This window comes from Calonectris borealis, chromosome 1 (assembly GCF_964195595.1).
Source record: "Calonectris borealis chromosome 1, bCalBor7.hap1.2, whole genome shotgun sequence".
NCBI lineage: Eukaryota > Metazoa > Chordata > Aves > Procellariiformes > Procellariidae > Calonectris > Calonectris borealis.
The window spans coordinates 140416819-140440439 of record NC_134312.1 but is presented as its reverse complement, the minus strand read 5'-3'; the positions used below and the strand labels follow the sequence as shown (position 1 = coordinate 140440439).

General features: G+C 38.1%; 1 protein-coding gene across 2 annotated transcripts in view; it reads left to right on the top strand.

Annotated features, from left to right (window-relative positions):
* STS (steroid sulfatase) overlaps positions 1-23621 on the top strand; it is a 134854-nt gene that overhangs the window by 50011 nt on the left and 61222 nt on the right. For both annotated transcript variants that reach the window (XM_075133606.1, XM_075133614.1), the window contains exon 7: positions 4664-4800. In XM_075133606.1, the coding sequence (XP_074989707.1) occupies positions 4664-4800 (137 nt within the window). The remainder of the gene's footprint in view (positions 1-4663; positions 4801-23621) is intronic.

Genomic DNA, 23621 nt, shown 5'->3' with positions numbered 1-23621 from the left:
GTGGTCACGCAGGTAAAACCACAGGGTGCCCCGGGGTGTGTACCCACGATATCTCCTCTCTTGAGCAGAGGGACGCTTGCTCCTAATGGCTGAGATACTGGTCCGTACAGGTGGGGAGTAGGACATATCCTCTTTGAGGTGCTGGACCTCCCGGGATAGTTTTTCCACAGCAGAGACACAGGCCCGTAGGGAGGAAGAGAGACTTTCTTCATATTGCCGGAGTTGGCCAGCCAGTTCATCCACTGTTTGTCCCTCTCCGTCTTTCCAGGTCATTATTGCCAATGAGTTGGCATGTGACGCTGGTGCACTCCGTACCAACTTCCGCCACATGGATCGGGTGCATTTGACTTCATCTGGATCTTTGGATAACTGCTCGTTGTTCAGGTCACCATAAATGACTTCCAGCACAGCTAATTCCCTCAGGTACTGGATACCTCTCTCCATGCTGGTCTACTTGCCTGGGTGACATATAACGTCTTCCTTGAAGGGTTACCTTTCCTTCATGCCCGACAGGAGTCGCCTCCAGAGGCTGAGGGCTTGTGCCCCTTGTCCAATGGCTTTGTCAGTGCTCCCTTCTCTAGAACGGGATCCCAGCTGCTTGGCTTCCCTACCCTCTCATTCCAGGCTACTGGCTCCATTATCCCAGCATCAGAGCAGCCAGGTGACAATGTGCTCGCCTGGACAATGAAATCTTTTCACACATCTCGCAGCTCAGTCAGGGAGAGGGATCGGGTAGTTACCATCTCATTTATGGCTTTTGCCTCTTTCTCCTCCTGTTGTCTTGATGGCCCTGGTTCTTTTTCATTCCTTGCTAAACGAGCTGATTTTCTTTTGTATTTCTTCTTGCGTATAGAGGCGACTGATATTGGCATGGGTTGGTTCTCTGGTTCAGCCCCAGTGCCTGTTGCAGGGGTTTGAGTAGGTGCAGTGCCTGTCATGGGGGGTTGATCTCTGGATGGTATTCTTAAATGTTTAACCGTAAACAAGACCTGAGCCACATTCAGGAGACATAGCAATAGAACATGCTGGTTTGAACATCCCAAGGATGTTCAAAATTCTCAAGAGCTATTGTAACTAGCTGGGAGGAGAAGGGGAGTGGGGGAAAGTGCCCGCCCTGGTGTCCCCCCTAGATTGGCTCTCCGAGGAGAAAAGGTCAAGAGCGTAGTTATTAATAGTTTGGATAGATGGTTCCCAAAGTACAGAGATGACGGCAATGCTGAGTGAAATACCAGATTAGTCTCATGACCAGTAATTTTATCATATCATAAGCAGTGTTACACAGTACAGCAAAATTATAACCTTGACCCAGCCCCCAGAAGTGATAAACAGCACAAAAGAAACATATACAGCATCTCTCAGAGTTGTTACATAACACAACTCTGAGAACAAATACAACAATTTTGAGAGCAAATAAATCAACATTGCGACCAGTGACTATTAACCTAATAATGAACGCTTATAACAAATTTGTTTTAACACACTCTGGTCAGATCTGTCGTTATCTCAACCCTTCGAGCCCCATGTTGGGCGCCAAAAAGGACTGTCGTGGTTTAACCCGGCAGACAGCTGAACACCACACAGCTAAACAGCACGTTCGCTCACTTCCCCTGAGTGGGATGGGGGAGAGAACTGGAAAAAAGGAAAACCTCGTGGGTTGAGATAAAGACAGTTTAATAGAGGAGAAAAGGAAGGGAAAATAATAATAACGATAAAAGAATATACAAAACAAGTGATGTACAATGCAATTGCTCACTACCCGCTGACCAGTGCCCAGCCAGTTCCCGAGCAGCGGTCCCCCCCCAGCCAACTCCCCCCACTTTATATACTGAGCATGACGTTATATGGTATGAAATATCCCTTTGGCTAGTTTGGGTCGTCTGTCCTGGCTGTGTCCCCTCCCAGCTTCTTGTGCATCTCCAGCCTTCTCAGTCGATAGAGCATAAGATGCTGAAAAGTCCTTGACTGAGTGTAAGTGGTACTTAGCAACAAGTAAAACATCAGTGTGTTATCAACATTATTCTCATACTAAATCCAAAACACAGCACTATAGCAGCTACTTGGAAGAAAATTAACTCTATCCCAGCTGAAACCAGGACAGAACTGTGTAAAAGACAGTGGCAATACATTTTTGAAGGAGCTGTTTACTGACATGGTTGAGGAGTTAAGCTGTTATTGTCAAATTTCTCTCCTGCCTACTAGCTGATATTGTCATTCCATTTTCAAGGTCACGGTAAAGGTAGTCAGTTATGACCGTCCTCAAAGAGTATTGGCAGGAGATAAATAGCTGCCTATGATCTTTTATAGGATATTAATAGGTGAGACACTTCTCCACCTGACAGTGAGCTGTCAATCAGAACCTCTCAATTTGAGTTGCAAAGAAGAGAATGATGTAGTGCCCTTCCATACCAATCATTGATTCAATGACTCTTCATGAAAGTTAGATCTTTGTGTCAGTTCAATTTAAAAAAAAACAAGACCTGAGTTGTTATTTCTTGAAAATAACATTTAAAGTGGAGGCGTTTGATACTCACTTCTAGTAATACAGATATACGTTTAGAAGTATGCACTATCTCTGTGACATTAGAATAAGGCAGTTTGCATGAAAAGTAAATTCTGCCTGCACCATTATAAGTATAAAGCAGATTTTTATGGTATTTTACCCTAGAATTTGTATATTACTCTCAATTCAGTGAACTGTGTTTAAGAAAAAAGTCAAAGATAATTCCATGCAGTAAAAAATGCAGGTTGTGAAACAAAAATCAGCTGCCTTGCAGAAATGTTCTTTAATGAAAGGTCAGTGTTACATTAATATACATATGAAATATTAAACTTAAAAGTATACATCTTTTTTTACTTGAAGTGCTGACATTTTCAGTCTTTTTAATTGACTCAGAAGTCTCGTGTTCTTTGTTGCTACAGTAATGAAAGATTCTCACTTATATGATCTCTCAAATAACAACAAGCACAACTTCATGAAAAGTGTATCTGTTATGAAAAATATTGTCTTGCCTTTATTTTTTTGAATCTGCACTTTATAATACTAAGATAATACAGGATACATGCACAAATATTTGAAGGGAATTAAAATAATTTTGTTTCCATTTTCCACATGAAAAATGTTCTATTTATTCTGTCATATTTTTAAAAAGGTGAAACTTTTTGTGAAGAAAAAGTCCCAATCAGAAATACACTTATCAAGTGAATAATCTGGATAAAATTTTCCCTTTTTGTGTTTATGTACTGCTGCATATGCCAGTAAAAAAGAAAGCTTTAACCATGCAATTCGTGCAAAACCAGATCCAACCAAGAAGAAAGGAAAAATGGATCATAAATATACGAGATTAAACCTAGTTATTCTTCCTTAAGAATAAAGTATTGATATCATATGAATCCTTTTTATTAAAGATTTTGTTTTCAGATTCTAAAGGTTAGAATTTTTTTTGTTTTTTCATTTTAAAGAAACAGTTTGTATGTGCATGTCTATATTGTTCTTCCCCCCTTTAAAGGGTGGGTGAATCAGCTGCATGAGGAAATATATAGTCTCCCTTTGATGTTGACATGAATCACAGGTTTTACCCACCACAGATTGGCAAGGGAAAATATGGTAAATAAAGCCAAAAATACTCTGTAATTATCTGTGTGCTTTAAGGTGAGATCCAGACAAGTTTTCTGCGTAGTGCTTTTGTGATTCAGCTGTTATTTACAATATGCTTAATGTACTACAAATGCTGTTAGAGCGTATAGCAGTAAATTTGGCTAGTACTGCACAATTTTAAGTAAAGTTGTATAAATAATGCATTAGAAAAAGTTCTTAATTGAGCTGTGCCTTCACAGCCTGCTGGAACTGATCATAAATACCGTGTTGACAGATCACATGAACAGCAAAATTTACAGAAAGTCTATTTATTGCACTCTTTCTTTTGTATCAGTTCAGGAAATAGACTGAAGACAATGGACACTGTTCATTACTGTGAGATGAAAAATATTCATTTATATTAGTATGTACTTTGAAATTACTTATTCGTTGATACAACATGCTTGTAGTGTTATGTATTGATTACATGCATACACACACAGAACATTAAGTGGCAAGAGAAGATTTGGTCATATACCTTAGTCCAGGATAAAGAAAGAGGAAAAGTACTAGTATACTTGGTTCGACATAGTCAATGATACTATGGTATGTTTGACCCTGGTCCTCATAATAGTCTAGTTGATCAGCTTCCATATGACCTTGTGAGGAAGGTAACTGTGTTTCACATATATATGTAGTTCCAGAGGTATGTTTTTGAACAGCAATTTTATTCCGGCTTTTAAATATGTACTTGTAAAATGAAGAGAGGTGCTTATAGACAGAAATTTCTGTCTATGTTCCTGGCTTTAAACAAGTCCTCTTTCTATATATATAGCAAACAGTAATTAGTTAGATTTTGTTGTTTATTTTTGCTTTCAATTCAGTATACAGTTAAGAATTGCATTTTTACCGGGGGGGGGCGGGGAGAGGGGGTGTGTGTGTGTGTGTTCAGGATTACCCTGTAATCACTTACAGCATTCCTTTTACTCTTTTTTGGGGTTTTGGGTTTGTTTTTTTTTTTGGTAGAAATTTTGTTATGAAATATACTAAGGGTTTGGGGGTTTGTTTTGTTTTGTTTTGTTTTTCCAGGAACACTGATGCACCATTTCTTCTTGTCCTGTCTTATCTTCATGTCCATACTGCTCTATATGCTTCAAAAAATTTCAGAGGAAAGAGCAAGCATGGTTTATACGGGGATGCAGTGGAGGAAATGGACTGGAGTGTAGGTATGTTACATGTGCTTCTAACATCAATGGAGGGAATTCATGGAAGACTTGCATTCATGTCCACCAAATGCAGGTTTATCTGATTTGGATGTCTACAGTATTTATGACATACTTGTCCTTTATACTGAAGGGAAAGAAAGGCACAATAATCTGACCTCTTGTAATATCTTCTTTATGACCAAATTTATTGTGTCCTATAAATGCCTACTCTCTTTGACTATGAAGGTATAGTCTATACGCTATGGATTTAGCACAGATATGGACACCTTAACTGTGGACATTTGAGACAGAGTAGTTGAATCCAACCACATGAGCTTCTGGGTGCCATCTGGACCCTGCAATTGTCCTCATAAAACAATATACTAACTTGAAAAGTGACCATATGATACTGATATCAACATATTTTCAAATAAAGTGACTACAATACACACTGTTAGCAAAAGTAATTTGCTAATTATTTTAGTGAGTTCTCTGAAATTAGTGAAGTCACTTAGGTGAGGTCCACTTCTGTTCATGAAGAATAGACAAAACCAAACAATTTGCCCTTCAAGCCTTCCATTCTCTCTGAGGTTGGAGAGTAGTTGATCATTACATCTTTCAACAGGCTTTTCTTATCTCTAGGTGTATTGGAATGACTCTCTGATTCCAGATGTAATCACTGTGAAAACAACTAACAGTTCATATTTTAAAATAACCATATTCGAGAATAGTAGTATTAGGAGGTAAAGATTACCTCACATTACATACCCCAAGTCGATTCTGTTCCCAGTACAGCCCAGTGCAAAGAGGCTTTCTTCAAGAAAATGTTGCTTCCTTACTAAGTTGCTATAAACAGATATTCAACTTTGGTGCATACATATTTTTAAACTATGCAAGCATGTGCAGTTAAACATTATGTATATTTTTTTGCATATTTTACATCAAGAGGCCTAGTTGCAGGAGGTAGGGGACAAACAGCAGCACAGTACATTTAGTGATTTATAATGTATTTAGTACAGTATTTGCAAAAATGGGGAAAACCCTTGTGGGAAACTGTGATACACTTAGTAGGAAAGGTTTTCAATGTGGGAGATAACCGAAAAAAACTCTTTTGTAAATCAGATTTTGTAAAGAGAGAGTGGTTTTCATTCCAGTTGTATTACACCCTGAATCTTTATCACTTCTATCAGTGGCCACCAGCATTTGGTCAATGAAGTGCTTGAATGAGATAAAAGTATGCATGTGTTGTCATTTCTGTTTGCATCCACATTGTAGTAAGCTACTGAGCATTAGCTGGTCTGTGTTTGATTTTACTATTTCTTTTTTTGTTCCATGATATTTAGCTTATCCCAGCCTAATTGGTCATTTTCTGCTGCCATTACATTTTGCTGCCTTCTTCAGGAGAGTGGCTCTGGTGTTTAAACAGCAAGTTGGAAACCAAGGCAGCTGACATGCTGCTGTTTCAGGCTATTTAATGATGCAGAGGTGGTAACACATTGAAAACCACTGCTCTCTTCCAGAATGACCACAGGCTCTTAGGAGATGTGTCAGACAAACCAAACTGTAGGACAGAAGCATATTATTAAAAAAGCTTGGGATAAATCAGAGATGCAAATTTAGTGGTGATAACATAGGAATTTCAAACAAACTCAGGGAGGACATACATGAGTTTCCTCATGTATTGTCCTTTACAAGCCATCGCAGGAGCATCAAGGGCAGCAGAGCTAGCTTAATCAATCAGGAAACAGATCCTCATCTGTCATAAACGAGTATACAAGCATCAAATTTTATTTCAGTTGGGGGTCTGGTTACTTGGTTTCGCTTATGTCTTGTAAGACTCCTCTGTTGACAGATCGTGTATTTGCTCCAGGAGGTAGAAAATGTGTTTAGTTCCTCTGTTACTTTCTCCTCCATTATTAGAATGATGAAAAAAAGTTACATTTCCAAAGGAGTCTGAAGGAATAATATAGCTTTTTTTCTTTTTTTTTTTTTTCCAATTGAAGGGAGTACTTATTTCCATTAACCTCCACTGAAAATTCCAGTCTTAATGCATCAGTTATGTCAGACAAAGTAAATTTATTTACTGTACTGCTGATGTCAGTAACCAGTATTTTCTTAGAATGCCTCTGAAGATGTTACAGTAGAAAAGTCAAACAAAATTGTCTGGAAAAGCTGAAAAAGTGAAAACTATAAGCTTTCCACAAAAGAAAGTTTTATCATTCACTAGACATAAATTAGTATTTATGCATAGATGAATGTAACTTGCAAAAGCAACAAGAACAAAATAGCCCAGATATAACAATATGCTGCAAAACCATCTAATTAAAGACAATACAAGCATAGGAAGAAAAAGTGAGTGCATGAAAAACTGCATTATAATACAACATCAGAAATATTTGGCATGTGGTAGGAAAAGAAACACCAACTTCAACACAATTCTAAAAGAAACTTACAATGTGTTATCTGCTGAGTGGGAAATATGGTAGAAAACCCTTGTGGATGACTAAAACAGAAAAAAAAGTTGTAGAAGAGAAGGTAGAAGTAGAAGCAGAAGTTCGGACTGTCAGGTACCAGTGATGAAAAAATTGTATCAAGATTGGACCATGGAATGCAAATGAAATATTGTTCCTGATTTGAGAGATCAGCTAGAATCAGAAAGACTTTAGCTGCCATTTGCAAGAGAAAAAGCAACAGCCTTTCTAGTAAGACAGAGAAGTCCACTCAGACTGAGAATTCTAAGTAGAAGACAATTCTCCATTTTCATTTGTTTATTTATTGAGAATCAATTACCTAATTGGACAATAATTCAATTATAAGGCAATCTCCATGCTAGGAGGAGAAAAACCTGTAAGACACATGAATAAAATACTCCTTTGAATATTTCATGTTTGGGACTTGTTAAACCAATACTGAAGAGTATGATTACAGTCCATGTCAAAAATACGAAATACAAAGTCACTAGATAAGCTTTGGGACCACGTACGTCTACTGCTTTTGCATACTGGTGTGTGTATAACAGCATTCAATGTTTAAAGCATTCACAGTTATAATGTCACTGCGTGTGACATGCCTTAGAGAGTTATTCTCTGGCTAATAACATTAATTTTCTTTCAATGTAGGCTAAGCACCTTATAATGCTATTAATTATAACTCATATGAGAGCAGATAAAATAATCTTACAGTCTAAAAATGGAAAAAGAAATGATGAATGAATGAATGCAGTATTATCCTTTTTTTCCTTCCTCCCTTCTTCCCTTCCTTCATTCCTTCATTCCTGATTGAGTATAGGAAGAGAAATAGATAGTTTCAGAACTTGTTTTTGCTGTAAATTGCATTACACTAATTTAATCCAAAACAGATCACTGCAAAGAGTTTTGGAGCCCCCTGTAGACCTGCATGCAAGCTGTGTGAAGACAAACTAATTCAACACCACTTTTGCAAATGGCTGTTTATTTTTCTGTTAACAGTAGCAAAACTACATATCAGTTCTTAATCCTTTGTAGAACAATCACAACTGAATGGCTTAAGTGTAAAAAAGTCTCAGAAACTGTAGTCTGGCACAAGCTAGGTAACTGTAGATTGGGGGCCTTGTCTGGATATCTTTATTATGTGAACACCCTGCAAGCTGAAAAAAGCTTAACTGCCTCTCTGCCATGATTTTGACCTGTCTTAGGATCAAGTTATGCCAAGAAAATATTACCATCATCTAATGTTAGTTAATTAGAAGAAAAGGAGTGGAAATAAATCCCAATGCATCTTACATGTAACTTGTGTTTGAAATATCTTAAAAGATTTGATAGAGTTATATGTGAAGAGAGTAGCTCCATATCTCCCCAGTACAAGAGGGATATGGAGCTACTGGACAGTGTCCAGCAAAGGGTCACGAAGATGATTAAGGGTCTGGAGCATCTATCCTATGAGGAAAGGCTGAGAGATCTGGGACTGGAGCTCTGTTCAGCCTGAAGAAGAGAAGGCTGAGGGAGGATCTTATTAATGTATATGAATACCTGAAGGGCAGGTGCAAAGAGAATGGGGCCAGGCTCTTCTCATTGATGCCCAGTGACAAGAAGCAATGGGCACAAACTGAAACACAGGAGGTTCTCCCTGAACATCAGGAAAAATTTTTTTACTCTGAAGGTGACCAAGCACTGGCACAGATTGCCCAGAGCGGTGGTGGAGTTTCCCTTCGTGGAGATATTAAAAAGCCATCTGGACATGGTCCTGGGCTCCAAGTGGCCCTGCTTGAGCAGGGGGGTTTGGACAAGGTGACCTCCAGAGGTCCCTTCTATCCTCAACCATTCTGTGATCCTGTGATATGCTGAAGAAAAGAAAAAAACTATTCACTAAAGTCAATTCATATTTTGAAACAAAATCAGACATAACCTTTAGAAGTCAGTCTAGAGGAACCAAGGAACTCTTCACTGAAGCAAACAGAAGCAAGATACACTCATGATACTCTACTCCTCTACTCTTCTCTTGTGAGACCCCACCTGGGTACTGCATCCAGCTCTGGGGTCTCCAGCACAAGAAAGACATGGACCTGTTAGAACAGGTCCAGAGGAGGGCCATAAAAATGGTCAGAGGGCTGGAACACTTTTCTGAAGAAAGGCTGAGAGAGTTGGGGTTGTTTAGCCTGGAGAATAGAAGGCTTCGGGGAGACCTTATTCCTGCCTTTCAATATATAAAGGGGGCTTATAAGAAAGACGAAGAGAGACTTGTTAGCAGGGCGTGTAGTGACAGTACAAGGAGCAATGGTTTTAAACTGAAAGAGAGTAGGTTTAGATTAGGTATTAGGAAGAAATTGTTTACGATGAGGGTGGTTGAGACACTAGAGCAGGTTGCCCAGAGAAGTTGTGGATGCCCCATCGCTGGCAGTGTTCAAGGTCTGGTTGGTCGGGACTTTGAGCAACCTGACCTAGATGTCCCTTCCCATGGCAGGGGGGTTGGACTAGATGATCTCTGAAGGTCCCTTCCAAGACAAACCATTTGGTGATTCTGTGTTACTACAGTGATGACAAATTTTGAGGATGCTAATGGTATCTTAAATAGGTTTTCCTTGCAAGGAAATACAGTGCCTAACTTTTTTTATCTGAAAGTACTTATGTAATTAAAACCTTGGATATCTGAATAAATTGAACCTTACCTGAGGAACATTTATGACTTGTCAAAGCTTTTGTGATACTCTGCCACACAACTCTCTGGGGCAATATGTGGCCTATAATGAAATACAGTAAGGCAGCAGCAAAGTATAGTTCATTGAGTAAGGCCAGCTAGGTTACAATCTAGTAGGACTAACTGAAAATCAGGCCACTTTTCACACTGTTTTTCTTTGATTCAGCTGTTATCGTGACGAAGAGTTGTCTATAAATGTGTATCTTCACACAGTGCTTTCAAAGAGGAAAGGAAGAGCAAAAGCTCTGCCAAGTCAACTCCAGATCTTTGTGGAAACATCTAATTTACTTGTTCTGTAATTAGATTTCCTAGTGTTGTAAAAGAGTTTATATCAATAATATATACAAGATTATGCTGTGGATCTGAATTCCTACAGTGCCTAAATGTGAGATGATAAAAACCCAATGCTTATATGCCTTTTATCTGATGAATGTGTGCATGTTTAAATAGGTAATATGCAATGTATGTGGATTGATCACATCCTCTACTTTTAACTTCTATTCAACTCTTGAATGATGTGAATCAAGGGTCTAAGTGGAAACCATTCCAATTTAATATAAGCCATTTTTATTGACCCCTGTGGCTTTTTTCTCTGTTTTAGTAATAGATGTACCACTGCTTTAGGAATAGATGAAAGAATGTTTTCAGAAAAAAAATGAAAGCTACTTTTTAAAAACTGTAAAATATTTAGGAGACAGAAAACTGAACTATGCCCACTTTTAGACTTTTAGTAAAATTCTTGCTCTGATGAAGGTATCATAGTCTAAACCATTCACAAAACAAAAAGAAGGGTCTAAATTTACAGCCAAAGAATTCTTGAGGTTCTGAAGCATGTTACAGTCCCCCAATTTCTCAGTTTTTACATGCCTTCATAATAGCATGTGATCTGTCTTCTTAGTAAAAGCATTTTCTTTCTCATTTTAAAATAATTATTTTAAACTTACAAGCCTATGAACTCTTAAACTTGACTTGTTAATTTTATTTACAAAGCAATTAAAATATAATTTTAATATTTATTTCAAGTTATTCTGCCCTGAAATTGTATTCCTAGATGTTTTGGGGTTTTTTAATGTTTTTTCCTATAATTAGCAGCAACTAGTCTCCTTCTGGGAAACAGCATAGTATTGGTAAGTTTCATCTGAAATCTGTGTCTCTTCTTTTACATATAATTGTTAGTGGCTGTTATTGTGAATTCTTACATCTTTATTTTACTTTACAGTATTTGTATGTTTTCAATCTCTATTTATAATCCTACTCTATTAGGATCAATCTAAAAATGTACCACAAATCTTCTGAGAATTCTGAATTATGTTACAAATCAAAATAAACATTAATAATATGAAAGGAAAAAAATAAATTCCTATTGCTTTGAGTAAAAAATGAATGAGCTATCCTTAATTTTTTTTTCAGGAAAAAATCTTGTACGCAGAGATAAGCCTAATTTTTCCTTGCTTTTCACCTGATGTAGTCATTTGTAACAGTGCAAAGTCGATTTAAAAGATAAGCAAAGCAGAATGATGCCACATTATCAGAAGTGGCAGATAATCAGGCTCAGATCGTTTTATCCAGCTATTATGAATGAACTTAACTGAGCCTGAAAACTTAAAGATGGAACTGAAAACCTGGAGAATGATGCCTGATGCAAATGGTACATCCTTGACCTTGCTTTCCTGAATTTATACTGGTATACATCTCAAGTCTAGCAGGTTTATTTTCAAGCTGTTTTTGTTATCATGAAAGACGTTCAGCCAGCATCTCTGAGGAAGAAGGTATTCAGCCAAAACAGGTACTCTGTGACTAGAACGGCATTTTCCCACCCTCTTCTGCCATCCTGCTCTTACCCTAACATTAAGAGACTGTTTCTTCAACTAAGGCACTAGTTAAGCTCTTGAAGCACATTCACTCTTTAGGTCAGATCTGGAAAAACTGTCAATAAGGGCGCAGATTACAGATGCTTGTCGTTCTGCCTTTTATGATGTGGATGCTTTCCAGTTACAATCTGGGCTAAAACCCAAACTCATTTCATATGGCACTAAGCAGCAATGACTTTCAGTCACTACTGAATGGGACTGAATTTAAGAGGTGACTAAGTGATGAAAGACTCCCATTTCCACTATGATAAGCCTCCTGAGCTACCTAATCCTCCTTAAGCACAGTTTCCTTTTTCTATATTACACCTTTGTACACAGCAAAACTCCTTCTTAGAACATTATTTACAAGATTACAAAGCACATCTTAAGCAGCCACTCCTATAGCATTTTTTAATCAGTCAAGTTTAAATAATGTCTTAGTAATGTGCACTCTATGATGAAAAAATTCAGTGTAATGCAGCTTGTGGCAGTAGTGCTGTGTTGTTCAAAATTTGCTGTCAGCTGCTGAACGGATTTCGTTTGCATCTGATATTGCAGGAGTTAAATTGTCAGCACAAGATGTGGTAGTGCATTGTGCATTTTACATTACAAAAATGTAATCATATAACTTTCAAAATTTTAAAGGCTTTCTATTAGTTATGAACCTCTGAAAATTTGGTCTAATACAAAAACAGTGAAATTACATTTAACATTGTGATCAAAATGCTCTAATCAGTGAAAAAATTAGCATTGCTCTTGAGACAAGCTAATTTCCGTTAGTAGGAGAAAGCTCAATGATTGTTTTAGATAAGCCAGGGATAGGAGAATCCCAGCGACTCTCCAGGCAATGAGAATAGGAAGTTCTGTAATAAAATGTACTACCAAACTTTTGTCTAACCTTTGCCCCTGAGGTTTAATTTCACATATAAATGGTATGGTTGGATTTTGCTCCTTGCTTAAGGTGGGTGGGAAAGTCATTATAAATGGGATTAAGAACACAGTAAAGATTTAAGCCAAAATCGACCTGCAGGAATACAGTGATTTCTATGCATACTTGGATGAAGGTTGCGGCCAGGAAACTGAATGGGGCTAACTTTATCCAAATTGTAGATGATCTCCAAAATACAGACTGGGAAAGCATTTTAAAGGAAGCTGCTAAAGATTTTGTTGGTGGAGTGCCTCTGCATAGCAACCTTTTTAGCACAGATGCTGTGAAGCTGTTAAGAGGAATTGCATTTGCCCTGTCCCAGAGAAACTCTACAGGAATTTAGTAAGTCAGTCACCCAGAGCAGGGGATCAGGATGGCAGAGAGACATGATTTACAGCTCCCTTTGCTCGCTTTGGCGAAAGTGTCCCTGTTGTGAACCTGAAACCTTCAGCACTGACTTATGAACATGATTTTGCCATCCTTTTTCTTCAACGCTTGGACACCGAAAGCAATATCTGTCTAGGTATTTATAGAGCTTGTAATCATGGTTTTAATAAAAGATGCAACTGAGCTAGTAGGTGAAGGATGTTGCTGGTAGAAATTTCATCTCTATGAAAGAAGCCTAAATGTGAAACAGAGGAGCAGAGAAACTAAAGATATTAAGGATTTTTAATCTGGGCGTTTAAACCTTCCCACCCCCTTTCCTTGTACCTTCAGATAGTTTTGTAGTGGATTACCCAGTACCTTAATATAACTGATACAGTCCATGAATAATTATACATTCATACAAGCACACAGAAGGCACTCGTGAACATTGTAAGGCTATGAAGTCAAGTACTCAAAGACTGGAAAAATCAATCTTCCTATGCTTGTGTCTTATGGTACAGTTTTTAAGCATATGTTTACATGCCATTTCTTTTCCCGTTGGAACCCTGTCTCCTCATCACAGAGTGCCTTCTTAATGAGAGCTACTCAACAGTAGGTGTATTCCTCATTGTTAAATATGAATTCTCATGTTTTATTTAACACACACTATTGAAGTTCTGTTTTGAAGACAGATTTCTCTGACATCTCTCATCTTTTCTGTGGCGTTACTTTGCTAGAGTATATAACAGATTCGCAAATAAGCATTTTCACAAAGTCTTTGTAAGATAGGGGGATCTCATTAATCTGTTTCCCAGAAGAAAAACTGAGGCACAGAGGTGATGTTCAGACTTACCTACTGAGGTATAGCTTTGCTGCCAGTCGCCTACTAATCCAGCTCTGGATCTATAGTAAAGCATTAAGACTTTAATTTAGCTGGCGTGGGAACGGGAAAGGGGGGAAAGCAAGCCATTTATCCTTCCAGGTCTTGATCCATGTTGGAGGTGGGAAATGGTTAGAATGTGCACCTGGACTCAGGAACTCAGGTTTTCTTCTGGTCTTGGGGATTAAGTGGTATTTTTTAAGGATAATTAAGTACCTTCACCAACACATGAACTATAATGATATGAACAGTTTCTGTGATGATCCAGGAAATGTCTTCCAGCCTTTTACCATTTATCCATAGCTGGCTGCATCTCAATTTAACTGTAGAAAAAAACTAAAACTGACGATGTGCGTTTCAGTTTCAGTGATGATACTGAGAATCCTAGAGATTTTTTTAAAATCATCCCTGCTGTTTCTTGGAGAGAGATATGAAACTTTTTCATGCCTCTTTTGAAATGTATGTTAATTATTTTGAGACCATACTGTTAAAAAAGAGGGGAATTAATTCTCAGTGAAAACAATAATCATACAATAAAGCTTATGACAATATAAATTCTGTGTTGTAAACTATTGTTCATTGTCAGGTTGGTTCCTGTTAGTGAATTGCCATGCAGAAATTTCAAACTGCTGAATCACAAGGCTCAAATTCCAGGTGGTAATAAGCTCTTATTGATGAGGTTGGTAGAACTGCCTTTTTATTGACTATGGCTGTTTTTTTTTCAATGGTACATCTGACTGCTAAAACAACCACACTTTATAATAGACAGGCTGGTAATACTACCAAAGATCATTATTCTTCTAGAAACCAGTTGTGTATTTTGCATTACAGAAAGCTTTTTATCTCTTTCTGTATAATAATAAAATATAATAATGAGATAAATAATAAAATTTTTAAGGTTAGGGAAAGCACTAGAGTAATGATGCTGTGATTAGTGAAAGGCAGGCTAGTAATGTGATAACTAAAGTGATAACTTCTCCAGTTATCTGTTAAGCTCTTCTCCAGCTTTTTCCCTCACTACTTGATTGTAAAATAAGGCATTTATGTTTCAATTTAGGGTGCTGTTTAAGAAAAACTGATACTGAATCTTCATTATGCTTTCCTACCTGTTTTGTTTTGGTTTGGTTTTTTTTTTCCATATTTCATTTAGTGTATTCAGGGTATTTTTTACTATTTTGAATGGTTTTTTTTTGTTTTCTCTTTCTTTTGGCTTAGTTCTTGTATTTTGTATACACACTTCTCTTTTGAAATCATTCCCTCCCCCTGCCCACGCATGGAAGAAAGACATGGACTTGCTCAAGCGGGTCCAGAGGAGGGCCACGAAAATGGTCAGAAGGCTGGAACACCTCTCTTCCTTGCGGATGGACCACAAGACAGGGACTGGGGGAGGAAAGTCCCTCCCACTGTAAGAGAAGATCAGGTTCGTGACCACCTGAGGAACCTGAACATATATAAGTCTATGGGACCTGATTAGATGCAACCCAGAATCCTGAGGGAATTGGCTGATGCAGTCACCAAGCCACTCTGCATGATATTTGAAAAGTCATGGCAGTCAGGTGAAGTCCCTGGTGACTGGAAAAAGGGAAAGATTGCACCTATTTTTAAAAAGGGTAGAAAGGAGGACCTTTGGAATTACCGACCTGTCAGCCTCACCTCTGTACCTGGGAAGATCATGGAACAGATCTCCTGGAAGCTATGCTAAGGCACATGGAGGACAGGGAGGTGATTTGAGACAGCCAGCGTGGCTTCACCAAGGGCAAGTCTTGCCTGACCAACATAGTGGCCTTCTATGATGGAGTGACATCAGTGAACAAGGGAAGAGCTACGAATGTCATCTATCTGGACCTCTGTAAGGCCTTTGACATGGTCCCCCACAACATCCTTCTCTCTAAACTGGAGAGGTATGGATTTGATGGGTGGACTGTCTGGTGGGTGAGGAATTGGTTAGGTGGTCACATCCAGAGGGTAGTGGTCAATGGCTCAACATCCAGATGGAGATCAGTGACAAATGGTGTCCCTCAGGGATCTGTATTGGGACCAGTACTGTTTATTATCTTCAACAATGACGTAGACAGTGGGATCGAGTGCACGCTCAGCAAGTTTGCAGATGACACCAAGCTGAGTGGTGCGGTCAACACACCTGAGGGACGGGATGCCATCTGGAGGGACCTGGACAAGCTCGAGAAATGGGCCAATGTGAACCTCATGAGGTTCAACAAGACCAAGTGCAAGGTCCTGCACCTGGGTCAGGGCAACCCCTGGTATCAATACAGGCTGGGGGATGAAGGGATTGAGAGCTGCCCTGCCGAGAAGGACTTGGGGGTACTGGTGGATGAAAAGCTGGACACAAGCTGGCCATGTTCGCAGCCCAGAAAGCCAGATGTATCCTGGGCTGCACAAAAGATAGGGTGGCCAGCAGGTCAAGAGAGGTGATTCTGCCCTCAACTCCGCTCTGGTGAGACCCTACCTGGAGTACTGCGTCCAGCTCTGGAGCCCTCAGCACAAGAAAGACATGGACCTGTTGGAGTGGGTTCAGAGGAGGGCCACAAAAATGATCGGGGGGATGGAATGCCTCTCCTATGAAGAAAGGCTGAGAGAGTTGGGGTTATTCAGCCTGGAGAAGAGAAGGCTCTGGGGAGACCTTATTGTGGCCTTTCAATGTATAAAGGGGGCTTATAAGAAAGATGGGGACAGACTTTTTAGTAAGGCCTGTTGCAACAGGACAAGGGGGAATGGTTTTAAACTAAAAGAGGGTAGATTCAGACTAGATATAAGGAAGAAATTGTTTACGATGAGGATGGTGAAACACTGGCACAGGTTGCCCAGAGAGGTGGTAGATGTCCCATCCCTGGAAACATTCAAGGTCAGGTTGGATGGGGCTCTGAGCAACCTGATCTAGTTGAAGATGTCCCTGCTCATTGCATGGGAGTTGGGCTAGATGATATTTAAAGGTACCTTCCTACCCAAACTATTCTGTGATTCTAAGATTCCTCTGAAGAAATGCTGAGAGAGCTAGGGTTGTTCAGCCTGGAGAAGAGAAGACTCCAAGGAGACCTTATTGTTGCCTTTCAATATATGAAGGGGGCTTATAAGAAAGACGGAGAGAGACTTGTTACCAGTGCCTGTTGTGACAGTACAAGGAGCAAAGGTTTTAAACTGAAAGAGGGTAGATTTAGATTGGACATAAGGAAGAAATTTTTTACAATGAGGGTGGTGAGACACTGGACTACGTTGCCCAGAGAAGTTGTGGATGCCTCATCATTGGCAGTGTTCAAGGTCAGGTTGGACAGGGCTTTGAGCAACCTGACCTAATGACAGATGTCCCTTCCCATGGCAGGGGGGTTGGACTAGATTATTTGAAGGTCCCTTCCAACCCAAACCATTCTGTGATTCTATGATCTTTGTACAATCATCACATCATACTGAAACTTTCAGAAAAATTTCATAACGTGCAATGTCATAAAGTATAGAAGAGCCATTGTCATTATATTTTTTCAGATGATCATTTTGTAAAATTCTGGGACTCCTTAGCTCTGAAGTTTGTAAATCTGAAGTTAGAATTTCTTTTTTCAGCTAAGGAAGTCTGTGATTCAATTTCTTGCTGACAACTTGGGTTGATAAGAAACCTTTAATGAACGTATTGAAAAGTTTGCTACAGGTGTTAAATAATAAATAGCATTTTCTTTAAAACAGAAAGAAGGGATTAAAAAAAAAAAAGCAATACCTTGAGAATATCAGAACCTTTGATAACCAATGTTTGAAAACAAGCCTGTTCTGTTTATAAAACTCTTTATCCATGATTGAGCTACTTCAGTGGCAGACAGGAAATGGATTTTAACAAAATGTCTGTGGTAGGTCTGTTACCATCTCTGAAGATGAGACTTCTTTCCCTTTTGGTAGATTCTTTTCTTTCCCTAGATGTCAAAGGAGATTTTGGCCCATGTAGTAGTATACATATAGAAATATGGTTATGATGCAGCAGTCCAAAAACAGAGCCTTAGCACCAGGTTCCTCTCTCCCAAATTAATATGAGCAGTCCCATCGAACTAAGTAGTCAAGATAACTTTACTGTATTTTTGTGTCTGCAATATTAATTTTATCTTCCTTCAAATAAATTTTTGCCTTCCTGATGTGAGAGAGGTGCAGTTTCATCTAAGAGTTGAGTTTGGTCTTTTCTTGTCAGCTCCTCATATGCCACAAGCAGATTTTTTTGTTTTTCTTTGCTGTTATTCTTTGCTAGTTCTTCCCAATGGATTGTCACAGGAGATCAACTGTATTTTTTCCCTCCACTTGGCTGCTTTTCATTACTTTGCATCTCCTACAATGATCAGTCCCTATTGATAATAGCTTATTGGAACATCATTATTTAAGCAGTTCTGGAAAGACTAGGTTTTAAGAAGGATGAACAAAAGTGTCATACAATTGAGATAAAAAGGGTGATAGCAATTTGACATACTTTAATATTACACCTCCTTTTGGAAGGTGTCTCTTTTTAGATGAGCTAACAGAACTTTTTTATTTAATTTAAACTTTCTTTTTATATATAAACATTTCTCAGTTCCATACAACTCATGTATTAGTCATTCTTCCCTAAGAGTTGAAGAAGGTATCCTCCTAAATCCAAAGAGAATGAGATTAAGTTAAGAAGTTCAGGATCTTTATGTAGCAATATAGAAGTGTTTCAAGTTGGCAGATACCCAGGTCCCTCAAACTACTTTTGCTTTTTAAAAAGAGGTGTTTTTTAGGGACTTGGTTGGAAAAGAAGAAAGCAGCTACTCGACTAAGCAAGATGATAAATACCCTGGTAAATATCTGTTCTTTTTAACCATGCTGGGATAGGTCTTCTGTTTGCATAGGATGATGTAACTGCACTGAAGTCAGTGGAACTGGGCTGACTTGAAGTTAACAACTATGGATGCTGTATGAAAAGGTTGTGATTTTAAAAAAATGGCATCACAACCTTCCAAACAATCTGTATTTTCTGTTGATTAATTTTTAATAAACAGGAAAAAAAAAAAGAAGTGAAAACCATGTAATAGAAGAGGTATATATTTAGTTTCAAAGTTTAACCGTAATGTCAGAAAGATAGGAAACAAATGATCCACCTTTCTAATATGTGCAAGACAGTGCTGGCTAGCAATAGGTGGCAAAGCAGAGAAGGAAAGCAGAGGTGGCTGCCAGAAGCTCACTGGCAGGGAGCAACACCATACAAGCGTCAAATACCCATTAGCAGGAAAGTAGAGGGAAAACGAAAGCCAAAGGTAAGGATGATGTCTGTGCAGCTGAAAGTGGGCTGAAATGTCCCATCTGTCTCACGAAGTCCTGACTGGAGCCAAAGTTTCCAACAACATAGAAAGATGTGATTCAGGACAGAGCGAAACATAATGTAATTTAGTTTGTATCCACCACAGCATGTTCTACAGTACAAAGTTCGAACATCTTAGCATGGTGTTATGGGCAAAGTGCTGCTATGATGGCTTTTTTACCAGTATTATTTTAATAGGGCACAAAATTGGCAGTTGTTCTTAAAAAAATTACTAAAACATTTCTACAGGACATATCCTAAAGATTCTTGCCAATTTAGAGCTGAGGTATACATCCCGAATTTCTCAGTCCATTCACATTTCAACTTTTGTGTGATTCTGCTGTAGTTCTTCAACCCATTGTTGCAATAACCCCCAGGTGCTGCTCATAAAAAGTAGATGGCTGTGTTAAAGAGAGCTTTGAGGACTTTCTTGGCAAAAAATACTAGAGAATAATATCACATTTCTCTCTCAGAATGTAAACTGATCTTCTGATGTGACATTTAATTACCTCCCTTGTTCTAGATTAACTTTAGGAATACACAGTAAGAAAGTAGAAAATAATTGTTTTAAATAGGAGGCACTGGTATAATATACTAATAGGAAACATATGCAAATGCTCTCTCCTACTGTTGTCATATTTAATTGTTGAATCTTGATAACAATACAGTCAGTTGCTGAGTATAGCTAGCTGTGCTTTTCCAGCACCTTTGAGAGCAGAAGTCTATTTGCTATTGTATACTTCTCTCTGTATGTGATACTGAAACACCAGTCTGTTACGGAACCATTCATGTGAAATGTGGAGATTTCAAACCTTTCCTGTTCAAGGATGTCTATCTAGATACAGCTTCCACAGATTTGATGTTATAGGTTCAGAAAGAACTAGTCCTTTAAAAAAAAAATACATTAATAGGGAGGGACTAACCCTGTACCTGTCTCTCTATCCATAGGAACGATGCTATTTTCATAAGTAAGAAACGTGCTAGTTGGGGCCTTCCAGTGGTTATTTGCCATCTGTGCTTTGGGGAGTTTACCTTGGCAATAACTCCTGTCTTCCCCAAATACTATTTACAGTTAGATTAAATTTTTTCTTGTATCTATGTTAACATTTCAGCTGATCTGTGGTGTTGCTATGTGAATGATCTTTCCTCATCTCAAATTTAGCCTTCAGATTTATCCTAAAAACCACATTTCACTGTGATCCTTGTATACAAAGCAGAGCCCTTCCAGAAATCTGTCTTGCCTTTGCACAGGAAAGTCTCATAGGTCCATTTTTTGTAACTTCCCATAACAAACCAAATGACACAGAGCATTCATATTGTTGAACCTTTGTAAATTCAGATTAATAACTATATTAGTAATTTCACGTCACATTTTTGCTTTATTCATGAGTAAGAATTAGGTAGAGAAAAGGCAAAGAAATGGGCCTGATGATCTCAGGGCCCTCCATGATCTCATGCCCCCACCATGTCTTGGGGGCATCAAATACATCTTGGCCTAAACAGAGACCTCCAGTATTTCCAAACCAATTTAAGACGAGAGTGACATATTTCTCTTTCCAGGCCTTGGACCAGAAAAAGGCAGATTTTTTTTTTTTCTTGTAGACATCTGCAGTTCTACTGAATACTACTCTGAAACTTCCAACAAAAGCTCTTTCTGAATAGGCTGGGAATATTTTTTCCAGAGCACTTAGATGAATTAAGGTATCAAAATTCCATTTCATAAGCTAGTGAGGAATCGTCTGAGCTAGTCATCTATGATCAATGAGGATGACCTGAAAAATTATTTTCCTTCCTTTCTGAAAGGATTCTCTGGAGTTTAAATCAGCATAGATATTGTCATATTGAACACACTCACATACCAGAAGAAAAAAAAAAAAAAAAGAAAGAAGGAGAATAAGGTGGGAAAAAAGCTGAATCATAAAGAAAGATTTGTGGCCTTCAATTTATTTGTTGTTTTTTCCTAAGTTCAGAATGTCATCTAGTGAAGACAGATTGGAGTTTACATTCGTTAGTGGAAAATTCCCCTGAGGACAATTTTCACAGTCGGGCTTGCTTTCTTGTTGGTATTAACAGTGTCTGTACAGAGATTCATTCACAGCTAGCATGGTTTGGAGATGGTGATTGCACAGTAGGCTTCACTTAGGCACAAAAGCCACTGAGTTGCCCAAAAGCAATTAGAGAAGTAGGCGAATTAGCAAGTGTACATGGTGATGGCATCTACTTTCATGTAAGATTAGATGTGCACAATTAAAATCAGAAAGCTGGGAAATGAAACAAATTAAGATTTCATGAGGAATATTAATTCAATCTTGATAAAACTCCTCTTAATTTTATGGTATATGATTTATAGCAAATGTTTAAAACCTCCAAAATTCAGCAAAGATTAAAAAGTTTGGTTGTTGAAAGACAAGAAATGTTTAGGCTCTAAAGTCAACCAATTTTATCACAGTTCCAATTTTATTTAATAAAAGTTATAAAAATGAAACAAACATACTGACAAATACTTTGAAATTCTCAGAAAAGTGCAGAGGATTAAAATGTGGGGTTAAATTACTTGCCCTGTTTTAAATTCTTCATAATTCTTCATACTTTAATCTGGAAAAATGTTGGCATTATGCATTTAGATCTAAAAGCATATACATATTCAGTTTAACACTGACTCTGATGTTAATAAATGTTTAAACCTTTGAAGATTTAGAGAAGAGTTTCTTCTATCACCCCACAATTACTGAATCAATCACCATCAGCATATATTGGAATGATCAAATAGCTGAAGCCTTAACTTCACCTGACAGTCTAATTCAAAAATGAGAAACATCCTTTGGTTGTCATTACAGTTTGCCTAGGTCCTACCTAAAGAAATCCCTTCCAAAATCTGAAAGAAAAAATGGGAGACCTGAAGTGCGGAACGAGGCAGTGTCTTTTGCATTATGCATCTTAGTTGTATGTATGAAATAGCGTCTTATTCTCAGATGTGTGCAGAATGGAGATGCAAATTTACCGAAAATGTTATCACAGCTGTCATGCAAAACGCAAATGCAATGGACCTTCTTAAAATTGCATGACCATCTCTCATATTTTAGCATTTTAAGCAGGCTAAAAATTAAGATTTACATTAGAAATACATAGCCTTGTATTCAACAGATGTAAGATCTAAAAGTGAATTTCAAGCAATGCATTTATTAGCTAATTTAAATACTAATAAGGAGATAGCCACAAAATAGTTATACTTTTGACCTTTAATGATCCATCATTAGTGTTATAGTACTGATGTAATTATAAAAACCTTTCCATCCTGCATTGTCTATATTGCAGCTACACTTATAGGTCTTCACAGCTTTCATAACCGTATCTTAACTCTGTGCTTTATTATCCACGTGTATTTGTATACATGTAAAGTATCATTCCAACTTTCATATTTACAAAATATTTTGAACCCTGTATGAATAAGAAAAATAAGAGATGTGATACTCATATCTAGGAAAAACTTATCTTATGCATAATTATAAGTCAAAATTTGGTTGATTTATTCATAGCTGCTAAGCAGTGCATGCCTAATCTGCTGTGCACTATGCTGGAAATTTATCCTGAGGGTCTGAAAGACACATTATACTTATAAGACTGTATAAACAGTCACAAGCCAATTACAAGTTTACATTTACATGGCAATCCAAATCCAACCAGAAAGCAAATTCATACTGATAGCTTAGCTGACCCCACACCAAAGTTGCCTTGTTTTTTTTTAAAAAGACTGCCCTTCTCCTAGCCCTTACACTGATTTTACATCTCTCACCCTGAGTCTAGGGGAATCCAACAGAAAAGTGTTTGATGTTCTAGAGACTATCTGGGCCTAACAACTACTGATTTGAATGGTAATTGTAGGTAGTTAAATCTGGGACAATTACCTCGCCTTACCTCACTGTGAAAAGAAATCTGAATTTTTGCAGCCAAATTCATTCATCTTAAGATAGGTGAGCTGCATATGAAAATGCTTCTTTTGCTTCATTGACTTTAAAAAATGTTTATAGTAACTATATCAGATGCAGATATGCACACTGTATGTAAATCCCACCCTCTATGTATCTAGAATATGCACAGGTGGAGCTTGACTCTAGCACCAGAGTTTCACTGTAGGATTCATCAATCCTACCATGTTTTGAACTGCCAAAAGTGGCAGGTCTGAACTGTCTTCCAAGCTGGAGAGAGACTGTCAGCGTGCCAGCAGAGACAGGAAATCCACTTCAGACCAGCTCTACTGTGGTCCCGTAGACTGAATGCCCATCAGTAGTGTGAGTGCCAGAGGTGCATTCCCAGAGTCCATTCTCGAGTTTAATTTGAAAG